This window comes from Physella acuta, unplaced genomic scaffold (assembly GCF_028476545.2).
Source record: "Physella acuta isolate Inbredline_101_S28 unplaced genomic scaffold, ASM2847654v3 ptg000362l, whole genome shotgun sequence".
NCBI classification, from domain to species: domain Eukaryota; kingdom Metazoa; phylum Mollusca; class Gastropoda; family Physidae; genus Physella; species Physella acuta.
The window spans coordinates 177,501-201,262 of record NW_026731881.1 but is presented as its reverse complement, the minus strand read 5'-3'; the positions used below and the strand labels follow the sequence as shown (position 1 = coordinate 201,262).

General features: G+C 36.6%; 1 protein-coding gene across 1 annotated transcript in view; it reads left to right on the top strand.

Moving 5' to 3' along the window:
* Positions 1 to 23,762, top strand: part of LOC131941442 (solute carrier organic anion transporter family member 3A1) — a 33,855-nt gene that overhangs the window by 8,886 nt on the left and 1,207 nt on the right. The window contains exons 9-15 of the mRNA XM_059300700.1: positions 8,653 to 8,789; positions 10,220 to 10,384; positions 14,222 to 14,408; positions 20,009 to 20,135; positions 21,871 to 22,031; positions 22,676 to 22,737; positions 23,045 to 23,144. Coding sequence (XP_059156683.1) covers positions 8,653 to 8,789; positions 10,220 to 10,384; positions 14,222 to 14,408; positions 20,009 to 20,135; positions 21,871 to 22,031; positions 22,676 to 22,737; positions 23,045 to 23,144 — 939 coding nt within the window. The remainder of the gene's footprint in view (positions 1 to 8,652; positions 8,790 to 10,219; positions 10,385 to 14,221; positions 14,409 to 20,008; positions 20,136 to 21,870; positions 22,032 to 22,675; positions 22,738 to 23,044; positions 23,145 to 23,762) is intronic.

Here is a 23,762-nt window from a genome sequence, read left to right as displayed (position 1 = left end):
AAATGTGAGGATAGGAAAATATGAGTCAAATGTGAGGATAGGAAAATATGAGTCAAATGTGAGGATAGGAAAATATGAGTCAAATGTGAGGATAGGAAAATATGAGTCAAATGTAAGCATAGGAAAATATGAGTCAAATGTGAGGATAAGAAAATATGAGTCAAATGTGAGGATAGGAAAATATGAGTCAAATGTGAGGATAGGAAAATATGAGTCAAATGTGAGGATAGGAAAATATGAGTCAAATGTAGGATAGGAAAATATGAGTCAAATGTGAGGATAGGAAAATATGAGTCAAATGTGAGGATAGGAAAATATGAGTCAAATGTAGGATAGGAAAATATGAGTCAAATGTGAGGATAGGAAAATATGAGTCAAATGTGAGGATAGGAAAATATGAGTCAAATGTGAGGATAGGAAAATATGAGTCAAATGTGAGGATAGGAAAATATGAGTCAAATGTGAGGATAGGAAAATATGAGTCAAATGTAAGCATAGGAAAATATGAGTCAAATGTGAGGATAGGAAAATATGAGTCAAATGTGAGGATAGGAAAATATGAGTCAAATGTGAGGATAGGAAAATATGAGTCAAATGTGAGGATAGGAAAATATGAGTCAAATGTGAGGATAGGAAAATATGAGTCAAATGTGAGGATAGGAAAATATGAGTCAAATGTGAGGATAGGAAAATATGAGTCAAATGTGAGGATAGGAAAATATGAGTCAAATGTGAGGATAGGAAAATATGAGTCAAATGTGAGGATAGGAAAATATGAGTCAAATGTGAGGATAGGAAAATATGAGTCAAATGTGAGGATAGGAAAATATGAGTCAAATGTGAGGATAGGAAAATATGAGTCAAATGTAGGATAGGAAAATATGAGTCAAATGTGAGGATAGGAAAATATGGGTCACTCCCACATACCCCACACACCCCAATTACCCACATACCCCAGATCCTTCGAAAAAAATCATTTTAAAAAGTTTTGTCCTGTGTGTGAATAATTCAATTTCAAAGGAAAAACAATAAATATAACAAAAATTAATAAGAATAAATATAACAAAAACAAGTAACAATAATAATAACAAAAATAAATAGCAATAAATATAACAAAAATAAATAACAATAACTAGGAAAAAAAAACATTATCTAATCAAGTCAAAGAAAACGAAACGTGTAAAGTTTAAACTTCCCAATGCTACACGAAAAAAGAAAATGAAAAATCGGATGCCGAAAAGGATAAATAAAAATAATGACGTCACTGAAAAGAAGGGACAAAAAACGAACCGTATTATTTATTTGTCTAAATTTAGAAGTGTATGTAGATATACTAAAAAAAACTACCGGAAAAAAAATATAGTAAGCGTTAGTATTACGAATACATTTGATGTTAGGGTTATTAGAGCTTTAATTTCGGGTTAAATTTCCGGATCAGTTTAAAATGCTGGTCCCAAATACAGTTCCGTTTCTATTTAAAATTTCGCATGTGAGGTTAAATTTCTGTTTGAGTCAAATTTCCATCTCCCGATAAAGTTCTATTTCAGGTTAAATGAAGTTACAGGTTAAAATGTCCATTTCCGGATAAATTTACGTTTCCTTTATCTAAATCCCTTATACGTTAAATATCGTATCCATCTAAAAAAAAATTTCCGGTTAAATGTCCGGATTAATTAAAATGTCGGTTCCGAATAAAGCTATGTTTCCGTTTAAATTTCGCAGCTTCTCAAGTTCTGAATTTCTGTATCCAGTAAAAATGCCAATTCAGGAAAAATTTTCGTTTTCAATTAAATTGCAAATGATGTTAAATCTCTATTTCTCCCCAAATCTCCGTATCTGGTCAAATTTACAAATCCAGTTCCGGTTCCGAATAAATTTTAGTTTTCACTGAAATTTCGTTTCCTATTAAATTCCGTTTTTGCTTAAATTTCTTTTTCCAGCAAAAATTTTTGATCAGATTAAAATACCAATTCGGGTTAAATGAAATCTGTCAATGAAATATTTTGTTTCCGACCATATTTCCTTTTCCAATTAAATATTGCGGTTAAAGTTAGGTTCCAAAACATTTATAGATCTAGAAAATATCCAGCTCTGGTAAAAGGTTTGTCTTAGTTTAAATTTTCTGTTCGAATTCAATCAAGGTTCAAGTTCCTGTTCCAATGAATGGCCTGACCACTATTGGCATAAAAGTAACCATTTTGTCCTACCTCCAAAACCACTATAAACTCTTTTTAATGCCCGAATGAAATTGTTTTTCATGAACTAACATCAATTCACAAACAAATCGAGCCCTTAACAGCTAAATTCAACCAACTCTAAAGTTTTGATTATGTTTAATATACAACAGTAAACATCTGTTGCAAGCGAGCACAGATGTGTAAATGTATGATATACGGGATGTTTACAGGATAATGGCTATAATAGATTGACGACAGAAGCCTGTGGTTGTATATAACACGTTTAATGGGTCTAACTACCACGATGGTAACACACAGAGAGGACCGGAAGGAAGTACCCAAGGGACATCACTCAAGATAACAATATTATAAATATAACTAATACAGAAGAGTGAGTTCCCTTGACCTCACAATTATTTCAATCTATTACATCCCTTTACCCTTAGAACACAATAACACATCTCTCAATAGAACAATTGATAGTATCCTAAAATCACCAATTATATTGTAACATGAACACTATGGTAGATTACATCCTTACAAACAATGCACAATATGCTACAACATAATCAAAATACAAAACAATAATGTCAAAGTCCTTTTGACCTTTAGAATCATAGGTCTAACTTATTTGGGACCTTGATTGTCCTGTATGACCTTCTCAGTGGCTTTTGATTTGGTGACTCAATGATCTGACCATTTGGATTCTCTATCTCAGGAGGTCTAGGATTTAAATCATTAACTCCAGAATTTACATTTTCTGACTCCAGACAACTTGGTTCACTCATATCAACAGAACTTGGTTGTGGAACAAACTGAGTTGGTGTGAACTGATCAGATTTGGTGGGATTTATAGATTCACACTTATTATCTGCACAAGTTATTTTTAACTTTATAAGACACAGGTCCTGTACATTGAACAATTTGACCTGGTATCCATTTTTCCTTTCTCCCATAATTTCTTAGATACACATTCTTATTAACACCAAATTCTCTTTCAATGAATGTTTGTCATGATCTAATGGAACTATTTTTTTGAATTGGCATCTGAAAGTATTATGCTATTATTCAGATCCTTAATTGACATAGATTTCTTTGATTGATCCATTTTCTCAGGTAATCTGATAGTGCTTTCATGGTAACCAAAAATACTGTTTAAAAGTAATATCCTGGACAATATCACTTTGCAACTGTGATCCAGTATTTGAAGTGGGTGTATTAAATGGCAAAAATCCTTTTTCTTTTTTTTTTTGAAGTTACCCTTTTAGTTTCTGTAAGTGCTAATGATGTTAGCAAAGTTGTTTGATGATCACATTCCTTCTTACTAATGTATTCTCTTTAAAACATTTGAAATTGCCATATCACCATAATCATTTATTAAGTTACAAATACTTTATTTAGGCAACTCTGACTGATAATGGACTGCATTTTCTCCATCTTTTATATTATCTTCACAAAGGGTTTTATTTCTTATTTAATATGGCTTTAAGTCATCATTCACAGACTCTTCAGGCCAACCATTCTTACAGTACTCATATAATTTTATTAAGCACTCATCTTTTTGTGTTTCTCTTTTAATATCATTCACATTTATATTGGAGTTATCCATGATAGTGAAGAGAACCAATACATCTTCTGGTACATAGCTCAGGCTTTGGTTTTCTAAAGGTAATCTACTAAGACTATCTGCACTATTCTCAGATCCAGGTTTGTATTTCAATTCATAATTGTATGCAGTTAATGTGATAGCCCATCTTTGAATTCTTGGTGAGGCATGCTCAGGTAGGGTTTTGTTTTCTCCAAATAAACCTAGCAATGGTTTATGATCTGTAAAGATGGTGAACTTCCTACCAAACAGAAACTTATGAAATTTCTTAACACCAAAAATGATGCCTAAGCCTTCCCTATCTAACTGAGAATAATTTTTCTCAGCCTGGTTCAAAGATCTACTGGCAAAAGCAATGGGTCTGTCACCCTTCTCATCCATGTGGGACAAGACTGCTCCTACACCATCTGGTGAAGCATCACATGTTAATATAAGTCTTTTCCCTGGGTCATAGTGAGTTAGTAAGGTGTCAGCAGACAAAGCCTCTTTTGCTGTATTAAAAGCAGCTTCTTGTTGTTTACCCCAGTGCCAAGTTGCATTTTTCTGTAGCAGCTTGTACAGTGGTGATAGTTTACCAGACAGATTTCCTATGAACTTTGCATAGTAATTTATCAAGCCCAAAAAAGCTCTTAGTTGTTGGGTATTTTCAGGTTTGGGTGCTTCTTTAATGGCTTTTGTTTTCTCAGGTTGAGGTCTGATACCTTGCTTGCTTAATATATAACCAAGAAAACTAATTTCTGTCAGCATGAATTGACATTTATCTTTGTTTATCTTTAAACCTTTTTCACCAACAATTTTCAATACTTTATCAAGTGTTTTAAGATGTTCAGTGTCATTCTTACCAGTTATGTACACATTGTCAAAGTACACACAAACATTTGGAATATCCTTAAAAATACTGTCCATGACAGCTTGGAAAATTCCAGGGCTAGATGATATGCCAAAACATAGTCTTTCATATTGGTAGAGTCCTTTATGTGTGTTTATTGTCGTATAGACTTTTGAATCTGGATGCAGTTCTAGTTGAGTGTAAGCATGACTAAAGTCTAATTCAGTGAATTTGTCTCCTCCTGCCAAATTCAAAGAAATTTCCTCAATGTTAGGTATAGGGTACCTATTTAGCTCTATTTGCTTATTCAGTGTAGTTTTATAATCTCCACAAATTCTTATAGAACCATCCTTCTTTAACACTGGCACAATGGGCGTTGCCCAATCGGAATAGTCTACCTTCTTTATGATGCCATTAGATTCCAATCTACTTAGCTCATTTTCAATTTTATTCCTCATTGCATAAGGTGGAACTCTAGCTTTGCAGTATCTTGGATTTGTGTCTTTAATGCTTAACTTCACTGTTCTATCATTTAGTAATCCTGGATTACCAAAAACACATTTATTTTCAGATATAACTCTATCTAGTGAAGTAAGACTAGATTCTTTTACATTCTTCAATGAACAAATACTCTCCCAATTTAACTTAAGATCACTTAACCAGTTCCTACCTAGTAATGGCGGTCCATTTCCTTCAACCACAAGAAGAGGAAGTTTAACACTTTGACCATTATAACTTACATGAACCATACACTCTCCTATTACCGGAACATTGTCACCAGTGTATGTTGTTAGACACTTGTGACACGGCTGTAGAGACACTGATCCTCCTGTGACAGCGTCAAAATCTTTCTTTGTGATGACTGTTAGTGATGCTCCAGTGTCAAGTTGGAAGCTGATGCTCTTACCGTTGATATTAACTTGTACATTGATGGGAGCATGACTTATTGATTTCACAGAGAACAGGTTGAAATCCGGCTGCGAATCAGTTTGAGCATTTTCACAGGTAGAGTGGTTCATTGGTTGGGTTAGGTAGTCTTGGTGAGAGTTAACATAGTGCTGCCTTTGGTTGCGGTACTGTCTTGACTGGCTAGATTTAGCAACAGACGAAGACTTTGCGAAGCAGGCCTTAGCAATGTGACCTTGCTTACCGCACTTATAACAAGTTGCAGACTTGAACTTGCACCGATGAGATGCATGGGGACCTTTGCATCGATGACATTTTTGATAATTATTACTAGATTTAGATCTAGGATTTGAACGAGCAGGCTGTTTAGCATAAGTTGGAATGCTCTGATGGGTTTGATGTTTATTGACTAACCTGCTGTTTACTGCATGGATCCCTGAAGGCGTTAGAGATTTCGCCGCATCTGATGACTGCTGGATTGAAGTTGCAAGTTGTATTGCTTTTTCTAATGTTAGATCTGACTCGAGCAGCAACTTTCTTTGTATATCAGGGCTGTTTACACCTGTCACAAACTTTTCACATAGTCTGTCAGACAGCGTGTCTCCGAATTCACAAAATTCACTTAAATGACGTAAAGCAGCAACATATTCTGATATTGACTCGTTTGGTTGACGAGTCCTACTGTCAAATCTAGCTCTACATAAAAACTTTGATGGGGTAGGCGCATGGTGGTCTGTTAGCAATTTGCTCAGCTCGTTAAAGCTCTTGGTAGTTAGACTAGCTGGTGCGCATAAGTCTTTTAGTAGCCTAAATTGTTGAGGCCCTATGACTGTTAACAAAACAGCTCTCTTTTTGGCTTCTATCGTCACGTTGTTTGCTTCTAGGTAAAAGCTTAACCTCTCTAGGTAATCTTGAATGATTTCATCATTCGCATCAAATTCTTTTATTTGGCCATACAGCGCCATAATTCTAGAAATAATTAGCTAATAAGCTCTAGCAAACCTCTTTTTTGCGTAAGTAGGTGCTCTTTCTAGTAGATGTTTATCCTTCGTCGCCAGTTATAATAGATTGACGACAGAAGCCTGTGGTTGTATATAACACGTTTAATGGGTCTAACTACCACGATGGTAACACACAGAGAGGACCGGAAGGAAGTACCCAAGGGACATCACTCAAGATAACAATATTATAAATATAACTAATACAGAAGAGTGAGTTCCCTTGACCTCACAATTATTTCAATCTATTACAATGGCATTTTGTTTTGATAACCTGCAAGCATACTGCAGGTAGGAATGTACAGCGTGGACCCCTCTCCCAACACACTATGTTGGAACAGCCTGTAACCGACTCATTTATGGAAGTCATAGATACTATCTGTTATAATAGATAAACTATTGTAAAAATAAGACCTGCCGTTGTATTACTTAAGAGTGTTGGATAAGCTAACTCTAAAGAATACTAGGCATGCTGCCAGTGTTTCTTCCAGACTTTTTTTCTCCGGGGGGGGCACTTAAAATTTTCGGGGGGGGGGGGGGCGGTAGACTTTCTTCGGGGGGGGGGGGGCGGACACTGTTAAAAGTATATATTTTCTATATTAATTATATAAATTTCATTTCGTTCGGGGGGGCGGTAGAAATTTTTCGGGGGGGGGGAGGCAAAGACCCCCCCCCCCCCCCGAAGAGATGCCTGGAAGAAACTCTGCATGCTGCCGAGCTTCGCTTAGGCTTTGGAAAACATTAAGAATTTTAATGGTTAATTAATTCGCCCGAGGGTCGGTCTACAACCTCAGCAGTTATGAAGAGGTTCCTACGTGAACTTTTTTTTTCGATTTATAGCTCATATAAGGCGCCGGTCAGTCGAGGTCAATTTTAACCCCCTCATCGTAGACTTTTCGGCCAACCGGCCCCCGTGTTCTGTCGCCCCAAGGCAAGATCCTGCCAAAGTTGAAGCGCCTGCGGGCACCCGACAACTTTGCTTTATATGTTATAGAGATTAGCAAATTGCATAGATAATCAAAGATTTCAATAAAGTAATTAAGCCTTACTAGAAATGTATTATTGGAATAGATTCTAGATATAGGTAGGGTCTACATCTGTGTAAGTCTAGTTTTTCCGTAGATCTATATCATTTAGATCTAGAATCTCTAGATCTAGAATCCTAATAGATTTTTTTTTTTAAAGTTTAGCCCGAGCAAAATTGTATTGTATAAATTTTAGAGCGTACGTAGATCTAAATCAAATTTGAATGAAATAGTTCATTTCTTTTTATTCTAAACACGGCAGATGACGTCATTAGTTAAGGTATAAACATTAGTGACGTCACTGTTTTATGCATTATTTTTAACAACTATAAACGTTTTTCCTGTTGCATAATTAAAACTGTTTCTCTACATTCGAATACGCCTTTATTTTTTATTTTCTTCTTTAAATAAAATTGTGGTTATACATTTAAAACATCTAACATATTATTTTCAACAAAAGTCCGTATAAAGGTATCCATATATCGCTGCCGATATATATATCCGGTGATATCCGGCGAAAATATTTTGCGGACAGAGAGAGAGAGAGAGAGAGAGAGAGAGAGAGAGAGAGAGAGAGAGAGAGAAGTGCCCACATGGGCTATTATATATTAGGATTGATGAAGGGGACAAACTGGCAGGTGTCATATTCAATTAGCCCGTTTTGCAGGGAGATTTAGTGTCTGCAGAAACCGTATTTTCAGTGGTCCTTTAGTCGGGAGCCAAATTGACATGAGCCTATTTGTCGTGAGCCAAAATGACGGGAGTCTATTTTTCGGGAGTCGTAACGACGGGGGCCGCTTTGTGGAGAAACTAAATGGCGGTAGCCTGTATGTCGGGAGCCTAAATGACGGGAGTCTATTTGTCGGGAGCCTATATGACGCGGTCCGTATGTCGCTGGCCCTTTTGACGGGGTCGTTTTGACGGGGCTGTTTTGTCATTGGCCGTTTTGACGCCGCACGGATTTACACAAATTAGTTGCAACAAATAGCGCAATATTAAAATAATGGGATTCATTCATTGATTTTTTTTTTAATTACTAGCATGTATTTTATTTTCAAACGGATCAATATTTGTCTTTTATTGTATTTTTCTCTCATTTACAAACGCTTAGACCAGACATGCAAGCGCCCAGTGAACCGACCATCGTAACGACGAAAGAAACATCCAGAAGGGTCAGCTTGACCGGAGATGTTGCTTACAGCAAAGTGGAATTGAAACCTTCCAGTTCTAGATTAGAATTACTCAAAGGTAAGCTTAACCCTAACACAAACTTTCCCTTCATCATCTTTGATTCATTTAGATTCATGTAGATTCGTGTAGATTCGTGTAGATTTGGCATTCCTCCAAGTTGGGTCAATCATGCTACTTCTGCTTCACTGGCAGCGGATATTTTCTAAGTATGTTTTGGCCTAACCACTTCGCAGTTTTTGTTTGGTATTTCAATCGTATGTTTGTCTCGTTATGTTGTATGTTTGGTATGTGCAAGGTGTGCAAGAAGTTTTCCCCTGAAAAAATCAAAAGGTACGGTTTATCCTGAGCAGAATGTAAAGGGAAGCTCTACCCTAATCTAATTGGGGTGCAACACTTGTCAATTTGGTGGTTTAACTTAATCCTAATGCTAAAGGCTTTCATTTTTATTAATTTAAAAATATATAATCAATGCACAACATTATTATAAATATTATTTATATTTTAAGTTTGTGTTCAATATATTGTATGTTTATCACGTGTTGGTAGTATTTAAGTATTAGAGTTCGTTTTCCTTAATGTTTGTTCCTAACTACAATTTTTTTAGAAGAAAAAAGAAATTAAATCTTGACTAAATATTTTCACGTGTTAACCCTAGAACAAAAATGTGATCTTGTGTTAACCCTTTAACAAAAGTATTTATCTATATATATAATTCTCCTCTTCGAGCCGTTAGAAAACAAGCTGCAAACGCTCTCCCTACCTCCCCACCCCTACATGGTTTTAGTGAGCTGTGTTCACTCTAAATGTTTACAAGCAGAGCCAACGATTTTAAACGTAGGGGGGGGGGGGGAGGGGGGGAAGGAAGGGGGGGGGGGGGTTATGGTCCTTAACGAGCTACTTATAGTGTTTTAAAGAAATATTTTCAGTGTCAGCGTTGGTACTGTCTAATTCACAAATTATGAATTATTGAAAATTAGAAACAACTAAATAGCGGCGTATGTTATGCCGCGGGCCGGCTCGTACGTATTAATTCTTTAACTAAAATGTGTTGGTGTGTTAACCCTTTAACAAAAGTATGGATGCGTATTAACTCTTGAACTAAAATGTGTTCGTGTGTTAACCCTTTCACAAAAGTATGGATACGTATTAACTCTTGAACTAAAATGTGTTGGTGTCTTAACCCTTTAACAAAAGTATGGATGCGTATTAACTCTTTAACTAAAATGTGTTGGTGTGTTAACTCTTAAACAAAAGTATGGATGCGTATTAACTCTTGAACTAAAATGTGTTCGTGTGTTAACCCTTTAACAAAAGTATGGATACGTATTAACTCTTGAACTAAAATGTGTTGGTGTGTTAACCCTTTAACAAAAGTATGGATGCGTATTAACTCTTTAACTAAATTGTGTTGGTGTGTTAACCCTTTAACAAAAGTATTTATACGTATTAACTCTTGAACTAAAATGTGTTGGTGTGTTTTCCACCAGATTTCCCTGCGGCCATGTTGCGGCTGGTCAAGCGTCCAGTCTACATCTTGATTCTAGTTGACATTGCAATCATCTCTATACCAACAAAAGGCATTGCCATGTTCCGCAACATGTACATCACAAACGAATACAATGTACCCATGTCGGAAGTCGCCTATGCCTCAGGTTCAATTCGAATACGTTAACGTGCTAGTTACAAAAACATTTTAACATTGTTGTTCAATATGACATATTCAACCATTTTCAACATGCTATATTTTATCATTTTCAATATTACATACACTATCATTTTCAACATAACATATTTTATTATTTTAATAAACGACTTATCTTGACGTATCCTTCTATGATTTTCAACATGACCCATTCTATAATTTCGTTAGATATACGCTATCATATATACTCTGTCATATATATTCTATCATATATACTCTATCATATATACTCTATCATATATACTATATCATATATACTCTATCATATATACTCTATCATAAATACTCTATCATATTTAATTAACAAAAAATATGAACTTAGCTTTTATTAAATGGGATCCAGACAAAATGCCGACACGGACAAAATGCCGACACGGACAAAATGCCGACACGGATAAAATGCCAATATGGTCAAAAGGCCGATGTCTAATTGACGGAATCAAAATGAAGACACACAAATGCCGACAGGACATAGGCCCTACGGCCGTTAAAACACAAAATTATTTAATTACAATATTTTGTCTAGTAAGATAATTGAACTTGGGTATATTTGTTTATTTATTTACTATTAACTGCCGTACCCGTCGCGCGCGTTGCTGTGACATTTTTTAATAAGAGTTTTACTTATGTTTTATTAATCGTGCATTTTTAGATATGTGACCTTGTTTACTAAATAGAAATTATTGTAAACAAAGTCGGTGCTATATTTCTTGGATTATAGTTGATTGGGGCGTGGGTTATAGTTGATTGGGGCGTGGGTTTGGGGTGTGCCCACACAACCGCCCTAACGCCCTAACGCCATGGGGCTGCTGTATTAAGATAGGCAAATCTTCACACCGCTTACATTGCTTATCATTCCATATTTAACTAGTCTAATAAGGATACTCAAAAAGCTAAAATAAATAGTTTGTACTAAGCAAATTAAAAAGCGATATCTTCTCTTTTAAATATTAATAAAAATATGACATACTAAAGAACAAATACAGCTTATGCTAATAAAAAAAATTGAATGCAAATTCTGCGGACGTTCAAGAGGAAATTATTGTTATAATATTATAATTAGCATGGATTAAAAAAGAGAGTGTGTATTGGTACTTAGCTACAAATAGCCCTCAGAAGGCTATTCGTACTTCGCTATTTTTAACCGACAAATCAAATTTATTTTTAAATTCATTGTCCTTAGTTTGTGTATGACATTCAAATTTTGTACTCTCATCGCAACGGGTGCGATTTAGCACCCCGTCTAGACTGTGAGCACTATGTGTTTATGTTATGAGTTTTCGTGTTCGTTTGTGTTTTTTGCGTTTGTATTTGTGTTTGCATTGTTTTTGTGTTTGTTTTTTCTTTTGTGTTTGCATGTTGCGATTGTGTTTTTGTTTGTTGTTTTTTTGCGTGTGCATTGTGTTTGTGTAGTGTTTGTGTTTTCTTTTGTATTTGTGTTTGCGTTTTCCTTTGTGCTTGTGCTGAGTTTGCGTTTCGTTTGTGTTGTGTTTGTGCTTGTGTTCTGTTTGTGGTTTTTTAGTGTTTGTGTTTAGTTTTTTTCTGTTCCCAAGTTGGTACATTTAAAAAAGATTCACCGTGTATGCGGCTAGTATAACGATTTGTTGTTTTTTTTTTTAAGGGGGGGGGGACTTTTTTTCTAGCAGCGCCATTATTGAATAACAGTCAAATCACTGACAGATAAACTTTCATTCATATATATATATATATATATATATATATATATATATATATATATATATATATATATATATATATATATATATATATATATATATATATATATATATATATATATAAATACAAAATAATAATATATAGAGAGGGTTGTATAGATATAGATATAGAAATAGAAATAGATATAGATATAGATATAGATATAGATATAGATATAGATATAGATATAGATATAGATATAGATATAGATATAGATATAGATATAGATATAGATATAGATATAGATATAGATATAGATATAGATATAGATATAGATATAGATATAGATATAGATATAGATATAGATATAGATATAGATATAGATATAGATATAGATATAGATATAGATATAGATATAGATATAGATATAGATATAGATATAGATATAGATATAGATATAGATATAGATATAGATATAGATATAGATATAGATATAGATATAGATATAGATATAGATATAGATATAGATATAGATATAGATATAGATATAGATATAGATATAGATATAGATATAGATATAGATATAGATATAGATATAGATATAGATATAGATATAGATATAGATATAGATATAGATATAGATATAGATATAGATATAGATATAGATATAGATATAGATATAGATATAGATATAGATATAGATATAGATATAGATATAGATATAGATATAGATATAGATATAGATATAGATATAGATATAGATATAGATATAGATATAGATATAGATATAGATATAGATATAGATATAGATATAGATATAGATATAGATATAGATATAGATATAGATATAGATATAGATATAGATATAGATATAGATATAGATATAGATATAGATATAGATATAGATATAGATATAGAAATAGGTATAGGTATAGGTATAGATATAGATATAGATATAGATATAGATATAGATATAGATATAGATATAGATATAGATATAGATATAGATATAGATATAGATATAGATATAGATATAGATATAGATATAGATATAGATATAGATATAGATATAGATATAGATATAGATATAGATATAGATATAGATATAGATATAGATATAGATATAGATATAGATATAGATATAGATATAGATATAGATATAGATATAGATATAGATATAGATATAGATATAGATATAGATATAGATATAGATATAGATATAGATATAGATATAGATATAGATATAGATATAGATATAGATATAGATATAGATATAGATATAGATATAGATATAGATATAGATATAGATATAGATATAGATATAGATATAGATATAGATATAGATATAGATATAGATATAGATATAGATATAGATATAGATATAGATATAGATATAGATATAGATATAGATATAGATATAGATATAGATATAGATATAGATATAGATATAGATATAGATATAGATATAGATATAGATATAGATATAGATATAGATATAGATATAGATATAGATATAGATATAGATATAGATATAGATATAGATATAGATATAGATATAGATATAGATATAGATATCGATAGAGATAGAGATAGAGATAGAGATAGAGATAGAGATAGAGATAGAGATAGAGACAGAGACAGAGACAGAGACAGAGGTAGAGGTATAGAGACAGAGGTAGAGGTATAGAGACAGAGGTAGAGGTATAGAGATAGAGATAGAGATAGAGATAGCGATAGCGATAGCGATAGCGATAGCGATAGCGATAGCGATAGCGATAGCGATAGCGATAGCGATAGCGATAGCGATAGCGATAGCGATAGCGATAGCGATAGCGATAGCGATAGAGATAGAGATAGAGATAGAGATAGAGATAGAGATAGAGATAGAGATAGAGATAGAGATAGAGATAGAGATAGAGATAGAGATAGAGATAGAGATAGAGATAGAGATAGAGATAGAGATAGAGATAGAGATAGAGATGTAGATGTAGATGTAGATGTAGATGTAGATGTAGATGTAGATGTAGATGTAGATGTAGATGTAGATGTAGATGTAGATGTAGATGTAGATGTAGATGTAGATGTAGATGTAGATGTAGATGTAGATATAGATAACGATATCGTATTGAAGGTATCAGTGATGCCATTGGTCACATTACTGGGACATTAGTCAGTACCTGGCTGTCCAGCCGAGTCCACACTAACACGGGCTATATTTGGATCATGCTGACCACATACTTGCTACAGACTTGCATGAATCCTTTGAGCATCCTCTTTGGCTGTGACAACCAAATAGTGTATGGACACGTTGGAGAGTAGTAAGTTCTTTCATATACCTCAACAGTCACAATTCTTTCGTAGTCTTGCCAGAGTTGGCACAGCACAACTTCTTCCACAGCTTGGGATTTTCTTCTGTAATTCTGTCCTCCTTAAATGTCTTTTGGTAGCCTCTGACAGTGTCTATGGGACCGAGTGGTCTAGCGGTAGAGAGCTGGACTGCTAACCCGTAAGTCTCGAGTTCGAATCCGGGTTCAAGTCAGTAGACCGTCCCTGAGTCCACCCAACTCTGATGGGTACCTAACTCACGTTAGGGAGAGTAAAGGCGGCTGGGCATAGTGCTGACCACACTATCTCTTCATATGCCGAGGTCACAGAAACAAGTGAACTCTACTTCACTTGCCCCATAGACCGTCAGGTTTGAAAGGGAATCTTTACTTTACTTACTGACAGTGTCTGTGTTGCTAAAACTGATCTTACTTGCAATATCTGTTGATGATCTTTATCTCACCTGTGAATTGTGCTGATGTTCTTTATCTCACCTGTGAATTGTACTGATGATCTTTATCTCACCTGTTTATTGTGCTGATTATCTTTATCTCACCTGTGTATTGTGTTGATGAGCTTTATCTCACCTGTGTATTGTGTTGATGATCTTTATCTCACCTGTTTATTGTGTTGATGATCTTTATCTCACCTGTGTTTTGTGTTGATGAACTTTATCTCACCTGTGAATTGTGTTGATTATCTTTATCTCACCTGTGTATTGTGTTGATGATCTTTATCTAACCTGTTTATTGTGCTGATGATATTTATCTCACCTGTGTATTGTGTTGATGATCTTTATCTCACCTGTGTATTGTGCTGATGATCTTTATCTCACCTGTGTATTGTGTTGATGATCTTATTCTTACCTGTGTTGTGTGGTGCAAAATTGTTCTCACTTGTGACGTTTGTTCTAGTGGTCGAGCTGTAAATCTGACGGATGGCTGTGACGTTTGTAAGCCCTGCTAGGGAGGGGGGGAGGGGGATAACTAAAATCTATCTACCTTTCCCTGGCTTATCTATTACTGTCCGGTCAGTTCAAGCCCGGCTAAACCCAGACTGGTTAATAACCTAACCTTAGTCTAAATAACAAAACAAAAAAACTTTAACAATTTAATAAAATTTATTACATGGAACCAATCAAAATAAGAAAGATGAAAAACTACAGAATACACAAAGCACGACTAAACAAAACTCAACGGGACAAAACACGACTAAACAAAACAAAACAGACTTAATGGAACAAAACACACAATTTCGGACCACCGTCCATACACCACATAAATGTGGTACAGAAACACTTCAACACACAGGCCTCAACATTCACGCAGAATGTCCCTCTCTGTCCACACACCACATTCACGCACTGAAAACTCAAAAATGCAGATACCAAACATAAGAAGAGAACACAGTATTGTAGCCTGGAACTGCCAGAGATTCAATTTACATGCCTTGGGGAGGGAGGTTGAACCCTGTTAGGCCCATATAATCTAGGTGCTGGCCACCCGGCGGGTGCCAGAAGGACCATCCTTCTTATTTATGGCGAAACACCGCCGGTGATCGGGGGTACTTCGACTACGACATAAACTGTCGGGCCGTCCAGGTCAGCCATTTTGCGTCTGCCTAGTGGGGGATGTCTCAGAAGAACCAAGTCGCCCATGGCCAGTTCAGCTACTGGCGCATTTTTGACCTGCTTGTCCTTCTTGCTTGCCTCTGTCTGGGGGCACTCCCCAGCACCACCACCCGGTGCCTTAATTAAGGATGGGTTAGGTGGAACAACTGCCTCTGGTTCCTCAGGTTGGTCCACCCTTACGCTGGTTATGCTGGCACGTAGGCTGGATGTTGGGCCTGATACCACTGACGGACCAGGGTGAAAAGGCTGACCAAGGGACTGCACCACCCTGGGTCCTCCAATTGCCTGAACAGCAGACACGCATTCTACCGGCATCAAGGTCCGTTCCATGGGACTATGGGTTGTGCCTTCCTGTCCTGTCCTCGGCGCCACTCTCGGTGACTTGATCAAAGACGCTAACGCTTTTAGGTCTTGGAGCACATTCATACCAAGCAGGCATGGTGACGGGGAGCCTCCCACTGGATCTTTAATGACAAGGAAACCCTTGTCACACAGCTTCTCTCCGTTGACCACCAGATCTGTCATGAAGTAGCCATTATATGGAATGGCCAACCCATTAGCTGCCCTCAATGTTAAGTGGGTGTCTGTCCGCAACACAATGTTCTTCATACACTGCTTATAGAATGTCTCAGTGACAGTGCTGACCTGGAAGCCACTGTCTATTGCTGCGACCACCGGGACATCTCGAATATAGATTGTTAGGGGGGGGGGACAATTTCCAACTAGCTTGTCTAGGGTGTTGCCTGGAACTGACCTCTCAACAGTGGGACTTCGATTCACTTTGGGCTCATATTTCTTTGCCATATGGCAATGACGGGCGAGGTGACCCCTGGTGACAGTTATAGCAGCCCTTTGATTGGACTTCTGGACGCTTGCGAGGTGCTTGGCGCACATTGGACAATCTGGTGTCCCGTGTAACGTGGGTCAGCAGAGCAGCAAGCTGCTCTGTGAGCCTGTCGATTTTGTCCTCCAGCTTGGACCTGGACGAACATTTTTCAATTGGTCTGGCATTTATTGCTGCCACGTAGGCAGGTTCTGCAAGAGGGTTTTCATCTCCTGCCCATCTGATGGCCGCATCACGTATGGCCAGGAAGGGGATCTTAGGGTCCCGGAAAACAAGCTCTTGCAGGTGGCGTCTGACTGAGAACTGGCTCAGGTTTTCCATAAACTGGTCCCTTAGGAACTCAGCATTCGTCTGAGGGACCTGCAGGGTGCCCTGTCTTGCAACAAGGGTCTTGAAGGCCCTGCTCAGTCGGTGTGAGTAGGCCCTCACCGACTCGTGTTGGCCCTGTACAACCATCTGAAACTGGGCCATGAGCTGTGAAACGCTCCTCTTTTCGCCATACACCTCTCGGAGGAGCCTGAGGGTGGCTTCTGGGTCATGCTGCAGGTCATCACCCCTGCAGCTCAGCTCCTCTCTCACCGCTTCCCCCAGGTACTGCCAGAGAAGGTCTTCCTCTCTTCTGCTGAGAGATCTCTCCTGGCCCTCCAGAACGACTGGACCTCTTTGATGAATCGGTCCACCTCATAGCCATGGCTGTCCCCATGAAACTTCCTGATGAGGATCTCCCTGGGTGGAACGATGATGATGGTTGGTGCCGCCTCCGCCATCTCGTCCGAATTGGGTGTTTTAAACAACAAACAATTCCTACACTAAACAAAAACTAAACAGGGGCCTATCCAAAAAGGGCCTATCAAGAACAAAAATTTAACTAAGCTACACCTAGCCCTAGCAAAAAAACAAAAATTTACCTAGACTAAAGCACTGACCCCACTCGTGCTACCAATTTGTAAGCCCTGCTAGGGGGGGGGGGGGTAACTAAAATATATCTACCCTTCCCTGGCTTATCTATTACTGTCCGGTCAGTTCAAGCCCGGCTAAACCCAGACTGGTTAATAACCTAACCTTAGTCTAAATTAAAAAACAAAAAAACTTTAACAATTTAATAAAATGTATTACATGGAACCAATCAAAATAAAAAAGATGAAAAACTACAGAATACACAAAGCACGACTAAACAAAACTCAACGGGACAAAACACGACTAAACAAAACAAAACAGACTTAATGGAACAAAACACACAATTTCGGACCCCTGTCCACACACCACATTCACGCACTAAAAACCAATACTACGCACAAGGAAATAGTCCCTAATACAACAATAACTTACATTCAGAAAATAAAGCAAAGTGGAGCCACACTCTAAAACAAAGTTTGCATAAATAATAACATCAAAATATAAACAAGACACAATAACCAGGCTATAAACCATTTTAAAATCAAAATCATATCAGTGCCATAAAAACCACAACAAGCCCCAAAGGAACAAAAAAAGTGACATTCACCTTTTTGTAATAAAGAAATAATTAAATAACTCCCCAGCCCCTTACACGTTTGTTCTAGTGCAGGGGTCTCCAAACTAAGTCCCGTTGTTTGTTGTAGGTGGCTGAGGAGCTTTGCACAGAAAATTCAAAACTATTTGAAAATGTAGCTTTGTGTTGCAGACATTGGTGAAAACATAGTGACTCTAATACCGAAAAATTCAAGGAAGTTCAGCCATTTTTCAATTGCAAGTGATGAGTCGCTGGACAACTGTTCCACCTCTCAACTGCTTGTGTTCATTAGAGGTGTGGATGAAGACATGAACATAACACAAGAGCTGGCTTCCCTACATAATGTATGACACTGTTACCGGAGAGGATATCTAACCATAAATAGTTCAGAGACAAACACAAAAACGCAAGATTTACCATATTTCAAATCAGTAAGATTGCTAATTTTGCGAGAAAATTCTGAGCAGAGTATCAAAGAAAAGAAATAGGTGACTTCCTGATAGTAAAGTCAAGTCACAGCCATTTTTGTCTGATGAAGAGTGGGTATAGAAATCGGCCTCTACTGCAGACATAACTAGTCATTTAAATTTTCTGAACCTAAAACGGCAACAGAGTGAAATCCCGTTTCTGATCTATACATCTACATAATGGCCTTTAGATACAAACTTGTCATGTTTTTGGAACAAGTACAGGCTAACTACTTGACACACTTTCAGCAGTGCAAGGTCTTTACGGCTGAAACAACCACTGAGTTCCCCACGTCATTTGCATGCGAGATCAGCAAAGACCTCCAGCTGCAGTTCCAGTAGTGGTTTTCTTACTTGGATTCATAGGCAGAAGAAGTGAGACTGTTTCAAAGCCCATTTGTAACAAGTGTGGCCAGTTGCAAAGATGAACTGCCGCTGGAAGTAATTGAATTGAATTGCAAGAAAATGACTTCCTTAGAGACACGTTCAAAGAAGGGCAGGTGGGTTTTCATACGTTTTTGCACAAGGAAGACTTTCCTAATATTAAAACTTCTGCATCAAAGTACCTTTCAAATTTTCGAACCAGTGTGAACAAACATTTTCAAGAATGAAATACGTGAAGAGCAATTTGAGAGCAAATGTGGACCTCGGGTGGGGGTGGGGGGTGCGGGGGTGGACACTTGAAATTTGTATATATTCTACATAAATTATATTTCGTTGGGGGAGGGGTGGTAGATGTTCTTCGGGGAAGGGGGGGGGGGGCTTAAAGAAACTCTGGCCCCCGAACTGTTATTTGATAGTAAATGCGGCCCTCGGGCTGAAAAGTTTGGAGACCCCTGTTCTAGTGGTCTAGCTGTAAATCTGACGGATAGCTGTGATGTTTGTTCTAGTGGTCTAGCTGTAAATCTGACGGATGGCTGTGAAGTTTGTTCTAGTGGTCTAGCTGTAAATCTGACGAATGGCTGTGAAGTTTGTTCTAGTGGTCTAGCTGTAAATCTGACGGATAGCTGTGATGTTTGTTCTAGTGGTCTAGCTGTAAATCTGACGAATGGCTGTGATGTTTGTTCTAGTGGTCTAGCTGTAAATCTGACGGATAGCTGTGATGTTTGTTCTAGTGGTCTAGCTGTAAATCTGACGGATAGCTGTGATGTTTGTTCTAGTGGTCTAGCTGTAAATCTGACGGATGGCTGTGACTGCGATGGAAAGAAACAGCTGCTGGTTTGTGCAGACGATGGCAACAGCTACCTGTCACCGTGTTATGCCGGCTGTCGCAGTGTTGTCGGAAAGGTAGGTTTAGATTATCTAAAGAGATTAGAGGATGGCTAGATTATCTAAAGGGATTAGAGGATGGCTAGATTATCTAAAGGGATTAGATGATGGCTAGATTATCTAAAGGGATTAGATGATGGCTAGATTATCTAAAGGGATTAGATGATGGCTAGATTATCTAAAGGGATTAGATGATGGCTAGATTATCTAAAGGGATTAGATGATGGCTAGATTATCTAAAGGGATTAGATGATTGCTAGATTATCTAAAGGGATTCGATGATGGCTATATTATCTAAAAAGATGAGTCGTTGACTTATTAGCATACAAAAAAGAATCTAAGGCCGCATAGTCGGAATTCCACATTAGGATCCGAATTTAGCCGCAGCTACAGAATGACTTGTTTGGTCTAGGGTTTGTCTCCTTGGACAAGAGGTCCCTTAATGGTTAATATTGTGTTTATTAATGTTATGTTATTATTATTGACTGCTTGCCAATATTTGGCTCGGTGAAAGTGTTTAAAATTATGAGTCAATAATTAACAATCATTTAACTTTTAATGCATGAAGGTTAAAAGAGCAACGTTTTAACTTAAGTCAGCCTGAAATGGGAGTCTGGTCTTCAGGGCGGCGTGGTCACACTTGCTCACACACAGACCTCTGTAGCGTCTCTTTAGCCCCAAGCTGGTTGGATGTAAAATACATTTGACAAACTTCCTAACATCTGTGTGACATACCATTTTACTATTGTTACAAAGATAATACATTTACATTAGCCTTACACAAGGCCTACCATAAACATTACTAAAAAAATATATCTTTTTTCGTTCAAACATTGTTTTAGACACATTTCATACATATTGATTAATTTATAGCAGTACAGTTAATAAAGGTAAGTGTCAAGTACCTTCAAATGAAGCCACACAATCCTCTACACACGTTGCCAACACGTACGTTTAATTTCTCCGTGGAGAACAAGTGCCGTAGCACCAAAATAAGTATAATTTTATAATGGCTAGTGCCTTAGCACCAAAAAAAACGTGTACCTCCGAAGAGGGGAGAAGGTAGAGTGACCGGACTGTGGGGTCCCTACACTACAGGTCACATGACTCAGGCTCCGCCCTCGTGACCGCAGTCCGAGGTTGAGGCCCGGTCAGCCTTACAATACCGCTGGACTCAGGTCCAGGTGTGTACCGTTACCTGTGGGGTAGCAAGAAGGGGGGAGAGGTGGAGACACCATGATAGATATTTATAATCTATCATAACATGAGCTAACAACTTACATACTAAACACCCAAGGTAACCATATAAGCTAACTACTAAATTTAACTACCGAAGCTTGCCATTTAAATTACCTTTCGACGTGAATCGTATAGTTTGAAACCCATTGTATTTGTATTTTACCAAGTCAACAAACATCGACGTGATCGAGCACTGATACATCATCAGATGTTTACCGACTGATTTTGTGATACATCATCAGATGTTTACCGACTGATTTTGTGATACATCAACAGATGTTTACCGACTGATTTTGTGATACATCACCAGATGTTTACCGACTGATTTTGTGATACATCAACAGATGTTTACCGACTGATTTTGTGATACATCAACAGATGTTTACCGACTGATTTTGTGATACATCAACAGATGTTTACCGACTGATTTTGTGATACATCAACAGATGTTTACCGACTGATTTTGTGATACATCAACAGATGTTTACCGACTGATTTTGTGATACATCACCAGATGTTTACCGACTGCGCCCTGAACACCACCGGGAGGACGGCAGTGCCAGGTCTGTGTCCATCAGATTGCCAAACAAATTTTATCGTCTACATTGCCATTCAGGGAGCCCAAAAATTTTTTGACGGTGTGTCACAGATCCCAAGACAACTGCTACTACTGAGGTTAGTTCTGCTGTATTAGGTAGCATTTGAATGAAAGGTTCCGTTGTAGGCCTATAGATATTCTTTAGGAATACACAACTATTTCAACTAAATATTCAATAGTCATTACTATAAAACTATTAAAATAATAACAAAACATTTACTAAACAAATAAGTAGATGTAAAAACGCGAAACCTTAAAATCAATTAATATTAGGTCTATAGTGTGTAGACCTAATCAATCTAAACTCTAAACGTTGTTTTTTAAAACAACCCTTTCATAACCTTATGTTTAATTTGTAAATTAATAGTTTTTTTTTCTAATACTACCTTTTCATTACCTTAATAAATGTTTACTTTGTGAATTAACAGGTGTTTTTTTTAATACAACCTTTTCATTACCTTATGTTTACTTTGTAAATTAACAATTGTTTTTTAATACAACCTTTTCATTACCTTATGTTTACTTTGTAAATTAACAATTGTTTTTTAATACAACCTTTTCATTACCTTATGTTTACTTTGTAAATTAACAATTGTTTTTTTAATACAACCTTTTCATTACCTTATGTTTACTTTGTAAATTAACAGTTGATTTTACTACAACCTTTTCATTACCTTATGTTTACTTTGTAAATTAACAACTTTGTTTTTTCTCTATTTAGAATGGTTGACCCAAGGGACAGGGCTTTTGCTATGAGTTTCTTTATGTTTTTTTATAACATAGGTAAATCACAAAACACATCAGGCACATAATTTGATAATTTGTATAGTATGGGTAAAGTAAAAAACAGTGTCTTTATAATTTATATAACATAAGTAAATTAAATAAACCGGGAGTAATCTCCCCTAAACTTTCTCGAATATTCTTATATAACACTCCGTGGGATGGCAACTCGGAATATAACACAAGTAATCTAATGGCACATTTGTAACGATTAGTAAACAAATTTGTTTGTCATGTAGTTGCCATCCACCCATCATTGTATATTTGTATTTTAATTGCCCACTCACCAAATCTATTTCTCATGCAGTTGCCATCCCCTCCCCAAATATTTTTGGGACTGTCATTGATGCGACGTGTTTGGTACGAGACGACAAAGTTTGCACAGTCTACGACCGAGATCAGATAAGGTAGTGTTGATGTGTTTTTATACATTTTAATTGATGAATCAGAACTAGGCCTATCTTTCGATCACTAATTCCAAATGAATGCCTTAGTGGCATTGCCCATTGCGGGGCTTTCATCAAAGGTTTTTTATCCACGAGTAATTTTCATAACAGTAATTCTAGACCGTTAGTTAGTTTAAATTCATAATGTATTTAATGTCGAGTTCCCTTTGAGTAGCTTTAATAGAAAGTAACATGTACTAAAATCTCAATCACAGTTCTAAAAATGATACCACAGGAAGAATGTCTGACATATAAATAATGTAGATCTCCTTTAATGTACATTGCAAACATTAATGTTGGTGAAAGACTATAATATCCATCTTATCCATAGTCTATCGCACTGTTCTAACCGAACGTAGAGGCTATAGCGCTCACCAGATAACCAGGGGCGACAAACCGCACCCTGCCGAGGCGCCGCACCTGTGAAATTGAATTTTTTTCCACAGAAACCTCCCTTGGCGTATTCTCATATACTAAGCAAAGTTACATAGCGATCGGATGAAAGGTTTAGTAATGCATAAGGGACAATACTTATACACAAACATACTTTTATTTATCATTTGTTTAGTTAATCCTTAC